Consider the following 20,508-nt stretch of genomic DNA (forward strand, 5'->3'; position numbering starts at 1 on the left):
TTCCCAAAATCATAGTTTCTAACTAAGTTACTAACTAACAGGTTAGCAACTTTGGGAAACGCACCCCTGGATAGTAACTTCTCTGCTGTTGTCAAATGGTATTATTTCGCTACAGGTGAATCTATTGGAAAACTGGCCATGGCTCTCTCTGCATTCAGGCCATTCTCGAAAAAAAAAATGGTTCTTGTCATTTACCGTTTATTTTATAGTCAATTGTTTTCGGAGCCTTTTAGTCACCAGCCCACGAATCATGCATGCTATGCTATGTGTATTCAGTGGAGAATCATTATAGGCCTAGGCTATGTTACATGACAGGGACATTCTATCAATGCGTCATCGTCTAATTCATTGTGTAGACTAGGCTACACAGTGCATTGCGCACTAACTAGTCGCATCTAACCCACTTTTCTGGCTTTACCTCACTCGAAGCTGTGTATAAAAGTGGGTCTGTCAGACCGCCAGTGAACTTGTCTGTACTCTGCAGGTTGTTGCCTCGCAGAAAGAGACCCACATTCCCTCTTCAACATGGAGAACACTAAAGACCGCCTTAAAAGTTTTTCCTTTTTTTGCAGAGAATATTATGGCTCGGTATGACGAGCAAGTCGGTGTAGTTCCGCACAACGTGGCATCCCTTTTCACTTTCCAAAAATGGGAATGAGTGCAAATGAAAAACACAACGCGGTGTCAACTTTAAATTAGGAATGTGTATGTAAGTAACTAAATCACGACGTTTCATTATACACATATGTCATTCTTAGGCGTTTCTCTCTGAGTCTGGGCGAGGCACAAGATGTTTACTCTCCATAGGGTGTAACGGTCTATTGTCATCCCGCCCAACTCACACACATCACAACTGGCGAGATGATAGGCTATGTGGCTTATGCCATAAAGATATATGTAGCCTATCATACCTGTTGTGCTATTAATAGGATCGCTGAAAAGTAGCCTATTTGCTGAGACAGGAAGGCATAATCTTGTACTTCGCTCTTTGAACGGACTGGAAACTAAGAGGTCATCTCAGTTGATTGATTGACACACAGTTGTGATTTCCAATAAATGATGTGGCAGATGCACTTTGACTGCAACAAGGAGCGACTTGATTCAAGTGAGTTGTATAGCCTAGTAGTAACTTTTACTTTCTCGATGAAAGATTTTACAGTATTTGACAATATTTAATTAGATATTTTTCATCAGATATAATGTGGCGTTTTAGTATGAGACGATATAATGAATGCTAGTACTTTGACCTCTATGTTATCAGAAGATAGTCTAAAATGTCTACAGTAAAGCGTAGGCTATACAGCAGAGTAGGCTAGGCTACTTTTTCCTAAACCTAAATCTAATTTGGATCATTTTAACTAAGTAGAAACGAACTAAACTTTACACTAACTAGAATAAAAGGCCAGACTTTCTTTCTTTAGTTTCATTTTCATTATCATGTAAGACCAGAAAAATACTTTGGAGAGTTTAGCCTACTCATAACACATACAATGGTTCGAATTTTCCACTTTTTAGGCCACCAGTGACCGCCTCAGTGACTATTGCCACCAGACTTGGTGCTGCTGATCTGACCATGGCTTCTAGAGGTGACAGCTGGCAGCACCAGGACAGAGAGACGCACCAGCAGCATCATCGCCCCAGAGACGACTACCCCAGACCCTCTCACCCCACAGGGCCAGGACCTTACCCTCATATGGACCCCAGAGAGAGAGAGCGACCGTGGTCTGCTGTGGACCCCAGATACGCTCACTATCCAGCCAGGCCAGATGTGACCCATGGCAGTGCCCCATATTACAGGCCAGGATACGGTCATCCACACTCTCGACCCTTTTCCAGGTCAGTCTCAATTGAACAGCTGTTCTCTGTGAGAGTAACATTACAGATGCTCACTCAAAATAATGGATTGATTGATATCTTAAGACTTTAGTGGTAGTGCTGCTTTCGTTTGAAATGTGACGGAAAAAATGGCTGCTGTTGGTGTTGTATTATTCGGTTCATTATTATCAGGTGCTCTATGGATAAAGGTCTCTTGTGCTCTCTCAGGCAGGGATATGACTACTCATACTGGGAATACAGAGACCCCTATGCGTACTATGACCACCATCACAGAGGCCAACATTATCAACATCCAGGTACTAGCACAGCCGGATGTCAGAGTAATGCACACATAAATTATAATTTATCCTTTTTTTGGCTGTTGTACAGTGTCTCCAGAAAGATTGGCACCCCTGGTAGAGTTCTCTAAAAACAGGTATTAAAAAAATCATCTGTTGGTGATTTATCATGCTCACAATGAAAACAATGTCTTGAAGGAAAGCAAATTTATTCTGAGAAACAAAAATACCTAATAAAGAAATTAATATTTTTAACAAAAATAATCCAGTAATCCAAAAAGAATCCAATAATTCTGGAGGGCACTGTATGTACAAAATACATGTTATACATAGGCCTACTGTCCATTAATATTGTCTATAATGTTAAAGGGACACCAGCAGCCGGGAATCTAATTGCTTGTACGTGGGAATGCACTTGGCCATTAAAGCTGAGTCTTCGTCTGATTCTTTGTTAATGATTAATGTGAATGATATAAATACAGATGCCGGTGGATGGTCATCTCATGACCAGTGGAGGACAAACCCTCCTCCTGACAAAAGCCATGGCCAGGACTGGGGTGGACTGCCATACCAAGAATGCCACAGGTCATTTGAACTTCTTCAGGCATACATAACCTAGTGATTTGATGTCCGGTGCTTCTGTGGGAACAACAGTTACTGTACACATAGCACTGGTGACTGGAGACCAGAGGTGTCAAAAATATTCACATTCATTACTCAATTAGAAGTATAGATACTAGGGTTTAAAAAAGACTTCTGTAGAAGTTGAAGTATCAATCCAAGCCTTTTACTTAAGTAAAAGTGTAAAAGTACTGGTTTTAAAAAACGACTTAAAGTATAAAAGTAAAAGTAATGTAATGGGAAAAAATGCCATTAACAAAAACTTAAGCTTAAGCTTAGCCACATAGACAGGTGATATTTTTGAGATATGTGCTTCCTAGAGGCATTTTTTAGTAAAAGATGGGAACAGGACTTTTTAACATAATTAAGGTGTGCTAAATCCAACTAGCCCTGTTCCCAAGCTGAATTTTGAGTTAATGACCATCTAATTAGCATTTAACAAAATGGTTGCCAAAATGGCGATTTTGGGCACTTTCATTGGGCGGATGTCATTATACCATGTAAATTAATTCATATTGTTCACAGAAATCTCCCTTGGCCAATAGATCAAGGATACAGGCTGTGAAAAAAGAAAAAAAATCTAGTATTATGCCTAAAAACAATCTAGTATTATATTAAAACCTGATTTACATTACATTTTACATAATTGAAGCGAATTAGGTTGGTAATGTATGTAGTCTCGGAGTAAGTTACACTTTATGGTAAGGGTACATTAATTAATTAATGATTTATGTATGATTACTTCATTCATTAATATCTAATTAATCATCAGGAATTTACTGAGTTCATAGTTTGTCATTTGTGACCTCATACATGAACACATTACTAAAATATTAGGTACGGTGGGCATAATTCATCATTATGAATTATGATGTATTAACCATGATCATGACTTTATTTTTCTGCCAAAAATGTGGTCATCACCGCTCAAATTCTGATTTGAACATAACTTTGGAGTTCTCTAAACACATGTCATTATTCACTACTTTAGTTGAGGGGCCAAAGACATGATGAATTTTTGATGAATTATCCTAAAATTCATGTAATCATGATGATCATGCTTAAAAAATCATAAATCATAATGATATACCTATCACACCTAATGCTTTAGTTGATGTGTTGTTCATACATGAGGTCATCATGAATGAGAGTATATGAATTCATGTCAATTTCTGATGATTCATAGGATATAAAGGAATGAAGTAATGCATAAATCATGAATTAATTCATGCATGAATTCATGATAATTCATGTACCTTTACCATAAAGTGTTATCCATATTTCTTCATAACATATGTGTTAGTAAAATGATTGAATGTCCTGTGAATAGCTAGATGAATAACTTTATAACTACTGCAAGTTCAAGTTCAAGTTACTTTATTTGTACCCAGAGGTAGATTTTGTTTGCAGTGTATAGTGCTAGAGAATTTGCCAGAACAGGAGCACAGAGGATGCCATCTTTACGGCAATTCACTCCGCCCTGTCCCTCCTTGACAATAGCAACACCTATGTGAGAATGCTGTTCATTGACTTCAGTTCAGCATTCAACACCATTATCCCCTCCAAACTGATCACCAAACTCAGTGAACTGGACATCAATACCTCCCTCTGAAACTAGATTCTGGACTTCCTAACCAACAGACCGCAGTCTGTTAGATTAGAAAACCTCACCCACTCAACCCTCACCCTGAACACCGGCGTGTGCTGAGCCCTCCTTTACTCCCTCTTCTCCTACAACTGTATCTGTACATGGCTCTAACACCATTGTCAAGTTTGCAGACAACACTACGGTGATTGCTCTCATCAGCAACAATAATGAGACAGCCTGCAGGGAGGAGGTCCACCACCTAACATCGTGGAGCACCAACAACAACCTGGCACTCAACACCAAGAGGACCAAAGACCTCATTGTGGACTTCAGGAAGTCAAAAGCTAGCACACAAAGCCCCATCCTCATCAACAGGACTGAGGTGGAGCATGTCACCAGTTTATGTTTCTGGGTGTCCACATCTCTGTGGACCTCTCTTGGACCCTCAACACCTCTACCTTGATCAAGAAGGCTCACCAGCATCTCTTCTTCCTGAGGAGACTAAAGAACACAACCTCTCTCCTCAGATCCTGGTGAACTTCTAAACCTCTACCGCTGCACCATTGGGAGCATCCTCACCAACTGTGTCACAGTATGGTGGCAACTGCTCTGCCCAAGGGCGTCAGTTTGTTTTTAGAAGTGGTGGGGACAATAACCATAAGCTTGAGTGTGGTTTGAAAAATGCGGGGTACCCTTATGTAAGCTATTCATCCATTCAACTCTGCATTACAATATGCTCAACAGTAGTGTTGCGCCGGTTAAGGTTTTTTAACATTCGCACCCACCCAACCCGTCAGGAGAGTCGATCTGCACCCACTCGACCCTCAAAAATATGCACTGATTAACTACCCGAACCTGACCCGAACCGACAAAAAAAAAAACAATGTGCCTATAGCCTAGGCTATGTAAACTGTGCGTAGCCTACAATTTATTCATGAAATCATTCAATATTACAACAATAAAAATAGCTTGTGTGCTGTCTTAATTGAAACATGCTTCACACACAAATGATATCCTAGGGCAAAGAGAATGGACATCTCAACATAAGGATACATTAGAAGATGATGATTGGTGTAAACTTTGTCACACGATGTGATAAGCAGTTCTGGCGCTTAAAAACGCAACGGTACATTCAGTTATAAATCATTCAAACTTAGCCTAGTGCTCGTCATGAAAAGAAAACAGCAGCTTAATATTTTTTCAGGTGTTTAACAGTAGGCCTAGGCGCACTGTTAGCAGTTATGCTGTAGGCAGTGAGATTATTAGGCATTGCATCCTGTCACTGGCATTCCTAACCACAGTCAACTCTAGCAGGCATTAAATGACTGGAGGGTCGGGTGGGTGCGGATCGACGCTCCTGACGGGTCGGGTGGGTGCAGATGTTAAAAAACCTTAACCACGCAACACTACTCCACACATATCCAGGCAGGTGTGCATGCTGTGAGGATGTGATTGTGCGCGCCTATCGCATGGTTTAGACTCGATGATTTTGGTATGTGGGGATTTTTTCGGTCGCAATTGGTTTGGACATTTTTAGAAGTGGTGGGGACAAAATTCAAATTATAAATAGTGGTGGGGACATATCCCCCCGTAATCTACGCGTATGGCTCTGCCTCCGACTGGAAAGCACGGCAGAGGATGGTGAAAACTGCCAACGCATCACTGTTCCCCCCCGTGCCTCCTTGCCTGTGCCTGTTGAGGTGTCCATGTCGATGGCAACCTTCACAGGGACAACAAGGAGGCGAACATTTTGCCCCTATCCCATCCATAGTTTTCTATTTATATTTATAAATGTACACACTTTATTACACTTGTTACAGGTAGTTAACGGTTGTTCGTGATTAGTTCAAAGGAACTCCAATGATTTTAAACTCCAAACATGTGTCCACCCACCACGAAGAAGATGTTTACCAATGAAGTTAGGCCACACTCTTTGCCAAAGAGGACTGTAAACATAGTCAAGAGTATAATAAGGCTAATTAGCATAATAATAGTTTTTTTTTTTGTTGCATTTTTATATTTTTCATAGCCTTTACTTTTTTATTTATTGCCCACGGGAGATTTCTGAGATGCACAGATGTGAACAATATTAATTTATTTACATGGTTATAATGATGCCCGTCCGAAGAAAGTGCCCAAAATCGCCATTTTGGCAGCCATTTTGTTTATGCTAATTAGATGGTCAAAAACTCAAAATTCTGCTTGGGAACAGGGCTAGTTGGATTCAGCACATGTTAATTATGATAAAAAGTCCTGTTCCCAACTTTTACTAAGAAATGCCTCTAGACCCATATACAAGGACTTTTTCTTGAAATAGCACTTGTCTAACAGGGGTTCATAGTGCACTAACATTTTCCTAAAGGCTATAATGACTATAATGTTATATTAACATTTGGGATGCACTAGCTACCTGTTTCAGCCACATATTTTAGTACAATGCAAATACATTAAAGAACCATAATATGTGTAGTATTGAGCATTAACATGTGTTTCATGGAGCCGAAGATATGATGACTAATTGCCGATAAGTATTAATGGTGCAAAAAGTCAAACTTCAGAGGCATGTTATCAATCACCTTTATTGGAATGGAATGTACATCTAAGCTTAGCTGCAGGAATCTGTGAGGGCAACGGATGTAAGATAAGATAACCGGACAAGACAATTGGTGTACCCAGGGCAGGCTTAGTGGCAATAACCCTTGTATGTTTGTCTATATATTTCTACTTCGTTACTTGACACCTCTGCTGGTGACTAATTCTTTTGGCCTTTTAGATAGTTGCATGTATAGTATCAACAGTACAAAGAGCTACTACAACTATGCTTAATTCACACTTCTTTATTTGCATGTTCCATTCCTGTAGCTGCGTTCTTCTTGCATTTGTCATATTGAATAGATTAAGTAATAAGTGTTCTCTGCACTTCTGTACTAAAGCTGAAGTGATGTTCCCCATTTGTTAAAAGCCCTCGCCACATGAGTGAATATACAGTAAGATTGATTAGAGACTAACATCACTGCCTGTTGGATTACACTATTTGCAGCTATGACCAAAGAGGGGAGAGTTCACAGTACGACTACAGCCAATCAGAGGGTCACTACAGGAGGAAGAGTGAGGAGGTACACACCTGGCCTGACAGTGGCAGGCTGTTTCATAAATGGCAAACTTAACACTGCTTGTATACTTGTGACAGAAAAGCAGTAAGTCATTTGCAGTAAATTGTACAGTAATATGGCATTTTGGAAACAGCCAAAGTGTAACATAAGTATTTAGCCTCATTGTGTGTCAGTCAATGATTCTGAGGTATCACCTATTATTTTAATGCAATACTCTCCTGATGCAAAGAAAATGCCACCACTTTCTTCTCTACTGATTAGTTTTCGGTTTGGGTTTTTCAGTTACATCAATTGTAACTGTAAGCATCTTTCACACAGCATGTTTAATCTCAACTGAAGATCTTTCATTTCACTTATGATGTCCCCAGTGTGAGCCAGGTGTGCTGGCCAGCTCCAAGGCCTCAGGTCTGTCCTCCAGCAGTACTGAGCTCAGCCAGTATATCAATGGGGCAGAGGAGAGCGATCCCATCCCACAGTCCTATTTAGGTCAGTCATCATGCCTGTATCGCAACTCGATTTAGAAATCGGTTAGGATTTTCAAACTGTAGTGTAAGCATGGCATCCATTGTAATCTGCTTGATTATCAATATCTGGTAGAGTGGTGCCAGCCTTATTCTAGAACTGATCACTCTCTGATTCAGTTCTGAACAGAACCAGACCAGATATACTGTTGCTTGCCATAGGGTTGGCAACTTGGCATCACACAAAGTCTGTCTCCATCATCTCATCTGACATAAAGTTATGATTATGGTTACTTAGCAGAAGCTTTTCATTAAAACAACTTAAATTCATAAATAAAAGTGTATATATAAAATTCCTGCTAAAGTGTATAAATATGCTGTTTGTGTTCAGAGCCAGAGATTGTGCCCCAGCTGACTGCTCCGCTGAAGTATACTCTCCCTCATGCACTGGTCAGCTTTGGTCCGGCTGGACAGCTGATCCGGGTCAGCTCTGCTATCGCCTCAGATGGCGAACGGGCCCTGGTGGAATTTCATAGCCTGGAGGTATGGGAGCCTTGTAGTCATAGTGTCTCTGGTCAGAGGAGAAAAGTGCTTGGCATAGTATGTTCTGACTTGAGGTTTTGAGATTTAGAAGTTTGTAGAGCAATGGAAATAGTATCAAAATATAAGGAAATAATGAGTTACTACATGGGCTAGGAGGTTTTGTGTTAATATGGGTTATTATGAGTTGTTCGATAAAATTCTCCCAGGTCATCCTTGGAGAGTCTCAGGAACAAAAGGACATGCGAGCCTTCCCTGGACCTCTGGCCAGGTACCACCACAGTGCCTCATCTCTTGGATAGCACAGCAAACATCAGTTGTCATAATAATAAGTTGACCCAACGCGTCTGCTCACATATCCATTTATCTCCTCCCAGGCCAGACCTGCACAAGGTGGAGGTCATCACCTTTGCTCTGCAGAGGGCAGAGGCCTGTCTGAAGGATGACACACTGCAAGATGCTCCCTCTGCTGCCCTCTTGTGGAACCTGCTGGTACTGCTCTGCAGACAGAATGGGGTAAGTGTTCCACTCAATACAGTTACAGGCTTCTACACTGGAGTGGGAGATCAATGTTTTAAAAGACTTGAAAATTGAAACATTTGTCTGTAATTGTGTGTATGAATGACGGAAATATACAAATGCAGAATCAAAGTTTGTTTCTTGGTGCAAGTTTGAAGTGAGTTTGAATATGTATAACCTGTTACTTTGGTTTAATTAAATACATCAGGACAGTTGTGTGTATTTATCAGGTTGGCTATCTCCACCTCAATGTCTTAATATATTCTTAACCCTTGCTCAGAGAATCGTGGGGTCTGACATCGCAGAGCTCTTGACGCGAGGCACCATCTCCCTGGGTGCCTGTGAGGGGTCTGATGGGCAGGGCAACGAGGCCAGCCTCATCGACCTAACCGACAGGCCCCCACCAGAGGAAGAGCCCCTGGACACAGCGGACCTGCTGACGGGGAACCCCACGGCTTGCCCTGCTGACTCCACAGAGGAGGCTCTGAGGAGCTACACACAGCTGCTGCTCTCCGGGAGGAAGAAGGTCTCTGTCATCACTATCACCACCATCATCATCTTCATCATCCTTCTAATCAACTTTAAATTCATAATTTTCTTACTCATCATGTCCATCATTATCATTGGGTGATAATGTGTATTTAATGACTATGATAACTATAAGTTCCATAACTAGGATTCTGAAAAAAATAACATTGATTTAATTTTTTACACTTATAATTATTATGACAGTACACAACTGTCATTGTTATTATTACTATTACAATTATCAGCAACTTGTGATTATTATTATAACATTCATTTTAATAATCATCACTATTCTGTGGTACGTACGGCAGAGTACAAAGCTTTGTTCACGACGCCGGAGACAGGTTACAAACACACAAGCATCCTAGGCAAGCATGAGAGCAACAAGTCTGTCGTAGACAAAGTCTTACCGATATTTATAGGACTAAACAGGCTATTCTTGAAGGATTACATGAGATAAAGAAAAAAAGAGTTGTCATGATAAAGAAAAACTATTATCACTCCAGATTCCCAAGGGAAGTTGACCTCAGAAGTCATGGACAAGGGAATCACTCCAGACTCCTAAGGGAGGTTGACCTCAAAGGCCAATAGCCAATTTAACAACAACAACCCCAGTAGACATTTAACAGCTACAGTGTTGTCTAATTACTGGGCATTACTCCACAATTCTATTACTACTCTTTTAAATAGTCCTTTTCATATTTGTAATTACTCCTAGTTTAGTCCAGTATTTTGGTTTGAAGCTCCTGTAAGGCGGGCATCACATCAGCCAGCGGCAAGCGGCAGCTGCAAATGTAACACAACGCTCAGACAATAATAAATTTTATCTCGTTCCTAAGCAACAGAAACGGTTTGTCAATTGAATACGCTTGCGTTGCGCTTTGAAAGTTGAACCAAGTTCAACGCTCAGCTTAATCAACCCTAGCGTTACGCCAGCGTTGCCACCGTTCCACTGCCGAGGGCGAGGCCTCTCTGAAGTGAATTAAACCAATCACATGCAACCCAAAGTTAAATTCTGTAAATTCTGTTTAATATGTTGCCTCGGGGCCCAATAACTCGAGGCCCATGTCATCTTTGTTGCTCATAAGCTAAACTAGTTATGAGGGCGCCGACAATATGAAAGTCTTGCGGTTTTCAGTGAGCACACATACTGATGTACTACAGTAACTAAAACATGTAGTCTATGCCTATGTAAGTATAAATGTTCTCCCCCCCTCTCGTCCTACAGGAGGCTCTAGAGTCGGCCATGAAGAGTGGCCTGTGGGGGCATGCCTTGTTCCTGGCCAGTAAGATGGACAACAGAGCATACACCACCGTCCTGAACAGGTACAGTGGACAAAACAGCTGAACATTGCACTACACCTACACACCTTCACATTTTAACCACCATCTGGTCAAGTGAGTTGAATTACGTTTATTGGAAAAAAAAAAAGATATGTAGTGGCCTCTGGGCTTGAATTGGAACAGTGGTGGATAAATTCAATTGAACGAGAAACATCACATGAAAAACAAATAATAGATCAAATTTGACATTGCAATGACAACAGTTTAATAACTTACCCAACATCTCAAAGATCTCAACATCTCAGGTAGAAGTTTCAGATCACCTTACACTACCGTTCAAAAGTTTGGAGTCACTTTTGTCCATGTCCCTACATCATTAATGTTGTAAATGACGATGAAGAAATGGCTGATCTTTAATGCAATATCTACATAAGTATACAGATGCCCATTATCAGCAACCATTCATCCAATGTTCCAAAGGCACATTCTGTTTACTAATCTGATACCATTTTAAAAGGCTAACTGAGAAAACATTGGAGATTGGAGAACCATTTTGCAATTATGTAAGAAACTGCTGCCCTGATTAAAAAAAAAAACAATGCAACTGATCTCTGGTATTCTGTCTGTAATGGAGTGGAATGGGAATGTCTAAGTGACCCCAAACGTTTGAACGGCAGTGTACACTTTCCCTCTATGGATAGGTACTACCTCCATAACATTTTGGGGTCAGATGGTTTGTGGCCTGGCTTGCTGTGTTCAAGACATAAACACATTCTGGAAAAGATTTATGCCCTTTAGATAGACATAGGCATGGACAGTAATGCAACATAGACTATATGTCAGGATAAAGCTTGCTTAACATTAAAAGGGTAATGGGGATTGCAAGCAGTAAATAGACAGCATTAGAACTGTTGTGTGTCTTGTAGAATGTATATCTTTAATGTTTAATGAGGCGTACAGTACCCTCAATAATTATTGGCACCTCTGCTAATGTTGACTGCAGGTATACAAAGTAATCTTTTTAGTGATTTATTGTAATCTCACAATGAAAACAATGAGGACAAATCCAACCTTGAAGGGAAGCAAATTTATTCTGAGAAAAAGGAAAATCTCATAAAGAAATACATATTTTTAACAAAAACACGTTGCCCATAATTATTAGCATCCCTGCTTGTAATACTTTCTCAAGCCTCCCTTGAGAAGTTGGAGAATACAAAACAAGGGATTTAAGACCATTTGTCTTTACAAAATCTTTACTCAAAAGAGTTTAGATCAGGGGACTGAGATGACAATAGCAGAATCTTGATATTCTGTGTTTGGTAAACCATTTTTGCTTTAATCTGGATGTTTGTTTTGGTTCATTGACCTGATGAATGATCTAGTCATGACCCACCTTTAGTGTCTTGGCAGAGGTTGACAGATTTCCATTGAAAATTTTCAGGTTTTTCTTGGGGTTCATGATTCCATGCACCTTAATAAGGTTCTCAAGGCCTTTGGGAATAAAAAAACAGCCCTACAATATCACAGCCCCTCCACCAAATAACTCATTAGGCATGGGGTTCTTTTCAGTATAGTCATTCTTCTATGTACGCCAAACCCAACTAAAGTGTTTCTTGCCATAGAGGGCAGTTTTCATTTCATCTGACAATAGACCACAATTCCACACAATATCACTGTAGCATTCAGTAACTCCTGCCATTTACTCACTGTAGCATTCAGTAACTCCTGCCATTTAATTAAAAATGTAAATGGCAGGAGTTACTGAATGCTACAGTGATATTGTCTGGAATTGTGGTCTATTGTCAGATGAAATGAAAAAATTTGTATAAAGGCTTTTACCTGGCACACCATCCTCTAAATAATCTATAGCAGTGAGATCTCTTTTGAAGATTTTCTGTAACTCTCAAACAGTGGTTCTAATGGATATCTTTTGCCTATCTTACCATCCTCCATATTGTGTGTGGGGTCAAGATAACCATTGGTCTTTGTCCAAGCATGTTTGTCACATTTTTAGTCGATTAGAACCTTTTAATTATTATAGTTTTAACTGTAAATAGTAGCATTTTCCTTACTATGCATTTTACCTAGTTTTATAGCCATTCCACGACTGACTGAAAGTGACTGAAATGTCAACATATCTATTTAATTAAATTTACTGTATTCTCTTGTCTTTTCCATGTCGAAAAATGACTAGAAGATTTAGCCTGTGTCACTTTATTTTCATACCTATTTTCATTTTCCATGCAAAAGAAAGTAATGAACTACTTCTGAAAGTCCATAGACACTCTGATTAACTTAAAGAAGTTGAATATAAATAGGAAAATGCTTCTGTTGCATTTTGTATACAAGACTAGTTGTCTAGTGGTGCCAATAATTGTGGGCAATGTGTTTTTGTTAAGAATATTTCTTTCTTTTTTTCCCCTTTCCTTTTTCTCAGAATAAATTTGCTTCCCTTCAAGGTTGGATTTTCCCTCATTGTTTTCATTGTGAGATTACAATAAATCACCAAAAGATAATTTTTTTATACCTGTTTTTAACATTAGCAGAGGTTCCAATAATTATGGAGGGTACTGTAACTATTTTTATAGAATTTATTGTAAAGTTAAATATGTGGTTTTAAGACAAATAATCTACAAACTAAAACTGTTTTTAACTGATTGATTGCTCCGTGTTAAAGTTCCCCCAGAGGCCTCTCAGTTTCCACAGCAGTGCCATGCCTCTCCGTGTGTGTGCGTCAAAGAGCGGCGCGTCTGGAGTGGTTAGTGTGGGAGTCTCTGTCACGCCACTGTACTCTGCGATCTGTTAGCACATGGGGGGTTCTGTCTCTGAGGCATATCAGGTGTAAATGACTCCCGCGGCTCCCTCAATAGGTCACGTCTAAATTTAATTTATCTCCTTTAGCCAAACTGCCCATGGCAGGTTTGGGCACACTTGCTGTGGCACAGCTTGGCATTCTAATGTTTTGTAAATAAGACACAGCTTGTCTCTGCTAATATTACTTAGGCCCTAGTTCCTGCGAATCACTTAACGTGTAATACAACACCTCTGACTTCATGCTGAGGATAAGGCAAGGCCTCTATGCGTCTGAGGTAGGAGGAGCACATGGCTGGCAAGGTCTGATGGAGGACTCCGGCACTCCTCCAGGGTGTTTATGTGTGTGTTGGAGGAGCAGGTGGACGGACTTGTTCATGCACTTGCTGCTTAAACTATTTATGTCTGCTCTTTTCACTACCATTTAATGGGCATTTTGACGGATTGGGTAGCAATCTCTGTGATGTCTGTTGAATGAGTTGCATAACATGTGTAGGTTTTATTGGTATACATCTGTGTGCATACCAATATTTGAGACTATCAGTGAAGAGTTGCAGTGAATTTTGGCAAATATGTGAATCTATTTAAATATCTTAGCTATGTTTATAATTAAAAGCCTGACATGGGTGTGTGTCTATAAATGTGTCTCTGTGTGTATGTAATGTACAGTATGTGTGTGTGTGTGTTTAGATTTACAGGCTGTCTATCGCCCAGTGACCCTCTACAAACCCTCTTCCAGCTGCTGTCCAAGAGAATCCCGACCGTTGCCACGGTAACACTAAGCCCACTAACCTTCATAACAGCATGACACCTATAAATTCGAACATGAGTGTCCCCTCTCCCCTATAGATCCTCACTAAATATACAGAAACCTTTACTGGTAAAAACTGCCTGTACAGCCAAAGTCATTTTAGGCAAGTTCCTCCACTCGGCGGCCATTTTGCAACACACTTTGGGCACTTATCGGGCATCTATTTCGGGCAGAACTGTGCGTGCACAAGGCTTCGCTACACCAACCTCACTCCAGCTGTGAGATCACGACACATGATTGGCACAATGTATTCACAACATACCTCATGATTGGCACGATGTATTCACATACCAACTTTGAGTGGTGGAAGAGGCGGAAATGTAGACGACTGCCATACATTTCTATGCGAGATTCTTTGATTGCTGTGTCTCCTCATTGAAAAGTCTCTGGTACAGCTAACAAACATTTATGTTTCCTGAATACAGAGAACCGAAAAGCATTGACCCAGAAAGAGCCTTGATTGATGGTGCCCTATGATGTCATGTTAGTTAGCTCTATGTTAGTTCTGATTTCTTGTGGGCAGTGCTGCGGGAGTGACAGGTGGGGCGACTGGAAGCCCCATTTGTCCGTCATGCTGTCCAACGAAAGTGAGGATTGCGATACTCACCGCAGGGCTATCATTACCATGGGAGACACGCTAGGTATGTGTGTGGCAGAATTTCACAAAAGAGCCGCCGTCTCACCTTGACGAAAATGCCATGTAATTGTTTTACTGAGGTTTGTTTTGGCCTTAACTGTACCTTATGAGATCTTGAAAAGCAAACATGAGTAATTCTTCTTGTAGCCTCTAGGGGGCAGCTGCATGCTGCTCATATCTGCTACCTCACAGCACGTACTCCCTTTGGTGTGTACACAAACAAAGCTGAACGCCTGGTGCTTCTTGGCAGTAGTCACAGGTAAGGCTTGGACAGAATTTGCCTTATTCACCCGGCGGCCAGAACGAGGCTAAAGGGTACACTTGCCATTACACCTCAGTCCAGGGTGGTGGTATTGCACTCTGTTTGCAAACTTCCAAAAAAAAAACTCACTGAAGAAGAAGAACAGGTCAGTGAACCCTTCTTCTTTTTCGGCAGTTTGCAAACGGAGTGCATTACCAGCACCATCTGCTGAACTGAGGTGTAATGGCAAGTGTACCCTTTAGCCTCGTTCTGGCCGCCGGGTGAATGAGGCAAATATCAGGATACCTGTTGAGCATGTTTGAATTCTCTGCTGTTGTGTGAAAATAAAGACTGAGGTAAAGCTGACGCTCTGTTTGGATGTGTTCTGTCTCTGTGTAGTCTTCCCTTTCTGAAGTTCATTCAGAGCTCAGCGATGCAGTGCACAGAGGTGTTTGAGTACAGCCAGAGGCTCGGAAACCCTGCTCATGTTGACCCACCTTTTCAGGTATGTTTCTGCTGATTAGATGTCACAACAGGAGAGAGGAATTTGCGAATTTTGTCTTCAAGTGTCGAACTTCCTGAACTCATGAGGCATTGTGTGTGTGTGTATTTGTTTGTGTGTGTGAGTATGTCATTGTCCGATGTATCTGCAGGTGTATAAGTTCCTGTATGCTTGTCGTCTGATGGACTGCGGCCTTGCCTCTCAAGCCTACCACTACTGTGAGGTGGTTGGGAAAACTCTGCTCACACTGCAGGAACCCCCCACGGTGCTACTGAAAGAACTGATAAAGGTAGTCACAGGAGTACCATAGACACACTAGACACACACACACACATACACACACTCATTTACATACACACACTCATTTACATACACAAAAGTAGGGGATGGAGACAAATTGACAAGCGTTATTTTTGTGGAGAGAATGTGCAGGACTGGACGGCGGTCATATTTTATACTGCTTCTAGTCATCTAGTTTTGTTACCGTTTCGTGGCTTCCGCTGAGAAAACAAATAGTTGGCCACACAAATAGAACTTGACAGATTCAGGTGTTGCATGACAACGTCACACAAATAGAACTTGACAGATTCAGGTGTTGCATGGCAACGTCTTACTTGCTGACTTTCACTTTCCATTAAGCGAACCAACCACTCGCGGAATGATATGAAAGACACGAATAGAAGCACAAAACCCATTTTCCTTGACAGCAGTCTGTTATACGTAGCAACGTTCTGTTATACAAAATGATCAGACCTCCGAACGTTGGGAAGTCCTATTCAAGTGAATGGAGCATTCTGCAGCATTATGAAGAGCCGTGTAATAAACACCAATAAAACCCACACACACACAGAGTTGAATTAACATAGCTTAGCTGACCTATCACATGAAGAATGGATTCTTGCAACAATTAAGGCCAACCTGTGGAAATAAACTATGCAATTTCATGTTCCTGATTGTTACCAGTCCTTTACATTTCATTATGGGTCCTTGAAATGTCATGGGAGCATTTTGAAATGTCAATGAAATTGTGGTGCCAACCTGTGAGGAACAGTGCTGTGCCAAGGACTCTGTGTGCAAAATATACTGCTGAGCCACGTGAGCCCATCTTGATCCTCCTCCTCAGCTGACCGACAGGCTAAAGCACGCTGAGGCCTCTCTGGCTGACACAGGAGCAAACGGGGACTTGGAGGATCCTGATTGGCTGATCCAGCTGCGTGCCAGAGAGATCGGAGCTCAGGTACCCTACGAGTTTCATGTGGGAGTAAAACATTCTATCCATGTGAACTTTGTAAACTTTCCATAAAGACTTTGATACAAGGTGTTAATTACCCCTAAACTGCTTTATAGGTACTTTATGAAGCTGAAACCTTTAGTAACATTAAGCAATAATGCAAAGCTTCAGAGTTATTAGTAATGCCATGCAGTAGACTATGAAAGCATTTGATTGGTGTGAGAAATTGGCAATGTCTTCAGACTCAATAGAGGTTTCATGGATGCAATCTAAGGCAATAAACTAGCCTATAAACACTTTGCATCACCAAGGCTAATATTGTTAACTAAGGCCTCACACAATTAAACAAGCACAGGAATATGATTAGATAAAGTTGGGGCTGTGTACTTTGTTAAAGGAGAATGCCGGTGTGATATTGACCTAAAGTGTGTTGAAACATGATACCGAGTGTGAACGTATGTCTCATAGCCCATCTCGGCTTGTCCCCTGCACTCCAAAATCTGGCGCTAGTTAGCCGATGCTACCAACAGCTTTTTCAATGGTGGTGCTTCGGCTCGGGCTAGCCATGCAAATAAATCACTGTTTTACACCATTTACGAGGCTCAATGTATCTCCACACTTCATTGGTAGACTTCCGAGGGCCCTGACATTTAAAACGAGACATTGAGAACTTTGAAAAAGCACTGGTAGTTTACTTAACTAGCGCCAGATTTTGGAGTGCAGGGGACAAGCCGAGATGAGCTATGAGACATACGTTCACACTCGTTATCATGTTTCAACACACTTTAGGTCAATATCACACCGTAATTCTCCTTTAACGAGTCGTTTATATTTTTAAAGGTTTAAAATTTTCCTGTCTACATGGAGACTCCACTCTGTAAGCTTTTTAGTTTTTCATACATAAAATACTGTTTCACAAGCTGGTCACACACAACTATGACCACTTGAAACCTATTGAGACCCCCTATACAAACAGACATTAAAAACACTTGATTGTAAAACTAACACCTGCAGTATCACCACTGTCTCATTGTCCCAACCTTTAAACACAAACTTAAGACCTGGCTCAAAGCAAGCCGAATATGTGAGCGTAGGTATTGTGTGATAATTGTATTGTATGATTTTCTGTGTTTTTCTGTCTTAGTTGTTTTATTTTTACTGTATGTTTTATTCTAGGTTGCCCTGTTAGGATCTGGCTAGGGTCAGCAGATGAAAATTAACTCTGGCTATTTGATTATTGAGCACTGTCCCTGGAGAATTAAAGGGGAACTATGCATTAATTTGCCTTAATTTAACAGCTTCGGAGTCTTTGGAATGGTAATATGACTTTTTCTGGGTTGAATGGTGGCCGTCTCGCACTTTTGGTCCGACGAGCCACCGGCCTCAGAGTCAGAAAGTCTCGCGGACTCACGATGTAACAAATTGCTTTACGGCTCTACACACATACACACCAGACACCGGCTAGAAAAAAGGTAGCGATGGAGTTTCTTAGACATTCATCATGGCAGAGCCAGCAAAAAGAAGCAAAAAGCAGGTAAACCGTTGTCGAGAGGGGGGCAGACTGACGAGGAGTGTCGTAAAATATATACTCTGGAAAGCTGAAGGGGGGAAAACTACAAGCAAAAAGCGACAGTTACAGTTAGTTACATTAATTTTTACTGTACCCCCCCTCCCCCAAGTGTTGCTGTTGAGACTTAGCTGTTCACTTTGTCTTTGTGTTTTAGGTTTCAGACATGCTTATAATCACTTACACATTGAATTCAATTGATGTTTTAACTCCAAGTAACACAGAGGCTGACATTTTCTGACATGATCTGGCAACATGGCTTTCCTTTTAATTGTTGTTATAACAGTGACTTAGAAATATATATTTGCTTAGATGAAGCACTGGGTTTGTAATGATCCATACCAGCCAGCTGGAGTGGAGAATGCTGTGGATCCTGAAGAGAACAGAGTTGGCTCAGGTAACACCCCACCCCACCCCCTTGACCCAGTTTCCAGTATCAGTCAGCAAATCTTTCTCTGTATATCCACTAGGGGGCTGTGTCACACTGACCATGCTCCGGTGACCGTCTTGCTGGAAGCCAAATGCACTCACCAGCTCTGTATAATTCCTCGAGTGAGTTAAGTGGGTCAGTGGGGAACGTTAAGAATGTGTGATTCCTGTTTATCCCTTTGCTGTAGGTGTGCACTCTGACAATCAGCATTATGGCGAAGGGGCGTGGGCACTCACTGCTGCTGCCACTGCCACTGACCTGCCAGACTCCCTCCCCGATGGGGCCCAGGGGGGCTGGATCCCACAAGTGGACGGCCCTCCTCCAAGCACAGGTCAGCTGATGCAGGAGTCCCCACTGCTCACAGGCTACGGGCAGATGATGGTACCCTCACTCACGGAACCCAGAAAACAGGCGGAGTCTGTGGCCAAGCCTGTCCCACACTGTGCTGCTCATCACCAGGGTCCAAGTCTCCTCCCCATCCTGCCCAGCTCCTATTATCCCCCTCCAGGAGAGGCTCTGCATCCATCCCCCTGCTCTCCTCCAGCAGAGCCCCAAGGTCAGGATGGAGGACAAAGCTTGCAGTCTCCTCAACTCCTCATTTTGCTATAATCTCCACAAATATTAATATTTGTATTATGTGTGAATACAGACTGGTTGAACAGAAGGCACTTCTGTCTTTTAGCATACTTGAATGTATCATCCTGCTGAGTGGATCCTGCTTATAAAACAATATTAAACATATACTGTAGTAGAACAATATAGGCAAATTCTCTATACATCACTATTATCCCCTAGTTACCCTTGCATGTAAATCTGAAATGAATTGAGATATATAGCTCTAACCATGATATGTGTTGTGGGAACCACCACCTTATTCCTCCTCTGTAGGTCTAGGCTTCTCTTCCGGACCAGCAATGGTAAGTAATGAATTAGATCAAATCGTTATCTGACCTGTGAAGAACTTATTTGATGTCACATTTGTGCTTTTGATGACATACATTAAGTTGTACTTGAATTTCAAATGTTTTAAGTGTTCTGGCAGTGTAGTTGCACAAGTAAAAAATTGACGTGGGTCAAATGTAAACCTACGCTTCCGTAGGTGCCTCTCTACACGAATGATGCGACCCCGGGGGGCGGTGATTTGGCCGAGCCGACCCAGTTTCCAATCCTGCCAGAGCCCAAAACCAAGGACACAGCTAGCATCCAACCAGGCAAAGTGGGTGTCGCCTGCAGACCAAATGCCTACCCTCTACATAAGACATTGTTGAGCTTATGGTTTATCGATTATTATTCCTTTCGCAGAGCACTAAGGCGGGCTGGTTCAGTGGATGGTTCCAGAGCAAGGCGAAGGACACGAAGAGCAAAGAGAGTGATGTCGCCCCCCCTTCTGCCCCACAGGTATGATGTCATCGGCCAGACATTGGGTGTGTGTTTTTGAAGGAATATGGGGTAAGATCTGGTACATAGTGATGCACTCAGTGACAATCAAATACAAATGGAATCAAATACA

The 20,508-nt window shown here is 41.5% G+C and overlaps 1 protein-coding gene across 3 annotated transcripts in view; it reads left to right on the plus strand.

Moving 5' to 3' along the window:
• Nucleotides 1-20,508, plus strand: part of sec16b (SEC16 homolog B, endoplasmic reticulum export factor) — a 34,135-nt gene that overhangs the window by 7,887 nt on the left and 5,740 nt on the right. The window contains exons 1-22 of one of the 3 annotated variants that reach the window (XM_042111822.1): nucleotides 483-709; nucleotides 1,516-1,836; nucleotides 2,044-2,132; nucleotides 2,597-2,699; nucleotides 7,364-7,439; nucleotides 7,805-7,922; nucleotides 8,289-8,440; nucleotides 8,647-8,708; nucleotides 8,815-8,953; nucleotides 9,237-9,482; nucleotides 10,713-10,810; nucleotides 14,270-14,351; nucleotides 14,914-15,031; nucleotides 15,175-15,286; nucleotides 15,668-15,773; nucleotides 15,922-16,059; nucleotides 16,894-17,007; nucleotides 18,881-18,965; nucleotides 19,186-19,554; nucleotides 19,887-19,915; nucleotides 20,098-20,214; nucleotides 20,301-20,396. In XM_042111822.1, the coding sequence (XP_041967756.1) occupies nucleotides 702-709; nucleotides 1,516-1,836; nucleotides 2,044-2,132; nucleotides 2,597-2,699; nucleotides 7,364-7,439; nucleotides 7,805-7,922; nucleotides 8,289-8,440; nucleotides 8,647-8,708; nucleotides 8,815-8,953; nucleotides 9,237-9,482; nucleotides 10,713-10,810; nucleotides 14,270-14,351; nucleotides 14,914-15,031; nucleotides 15,175-15,286; nucleotides 15,668-15,773; nucleotides 15,922-16,059; nucleotides 16,894-17,007; nucleotides 18,881-18,965; nucleotides 19,186-19,554; nucleotides 19,887-19,915; nucleotides 20,098-20,214; nucleotides 20,301-20,396 (2,778 nt within the window). In that variant the 5' untranslated portion in view covers nucleotides 483-701. Of the gene's footprint in view, nucleotides 1-482; nucleotides 710-745; nucleotides 1,106-1,515; nucleotides 1,837-2,043; nucleotides 2,133-2,596; nucleotides 2,700-7,363; nucleotides 7,440-7,804; nucleotides 7,923-8,288; nucleotides 8,441-8,646; nucleotides 8,709-8,814; nucleotides 8,954-9,236; nucleotides 9,483-10,712; nucleotides 10,811-14,269; nucleotides 14,352-14,913; nucleotides 15,032-15,174; nucleotides 15,287-15,667; nucleotides 15,774-15,921; nucleotides 16,060-16,893; nucleotides 17,008-18,880; nucleotides 18,966-19,185; nucleotides 19,555-19,886; nucleotides 19,916-20,097; nucleotides 20,215-20,300; nucleotides 20,397-20,508 lie in introns of those variants that run through there. The other 2 variants (XM_042111823.1, XM_042111824.1) reach the window with 2 other exon arrangements.

Source organism: Alosa sapidissima, chromosome 12 (genome assembly GCF_018492685.1).
Source record: "Alosa sapidissima isolate fAloSap1 chromosome 12, fAloSap1.pri, whole genome shotgun sequence".
Taxonomy (NCBI): Eukaryota; Metazoa; Chordata; class Actinopteri; order Clupeiformes; family Clupeidae; genus Alosa; species Alosa sapidissima.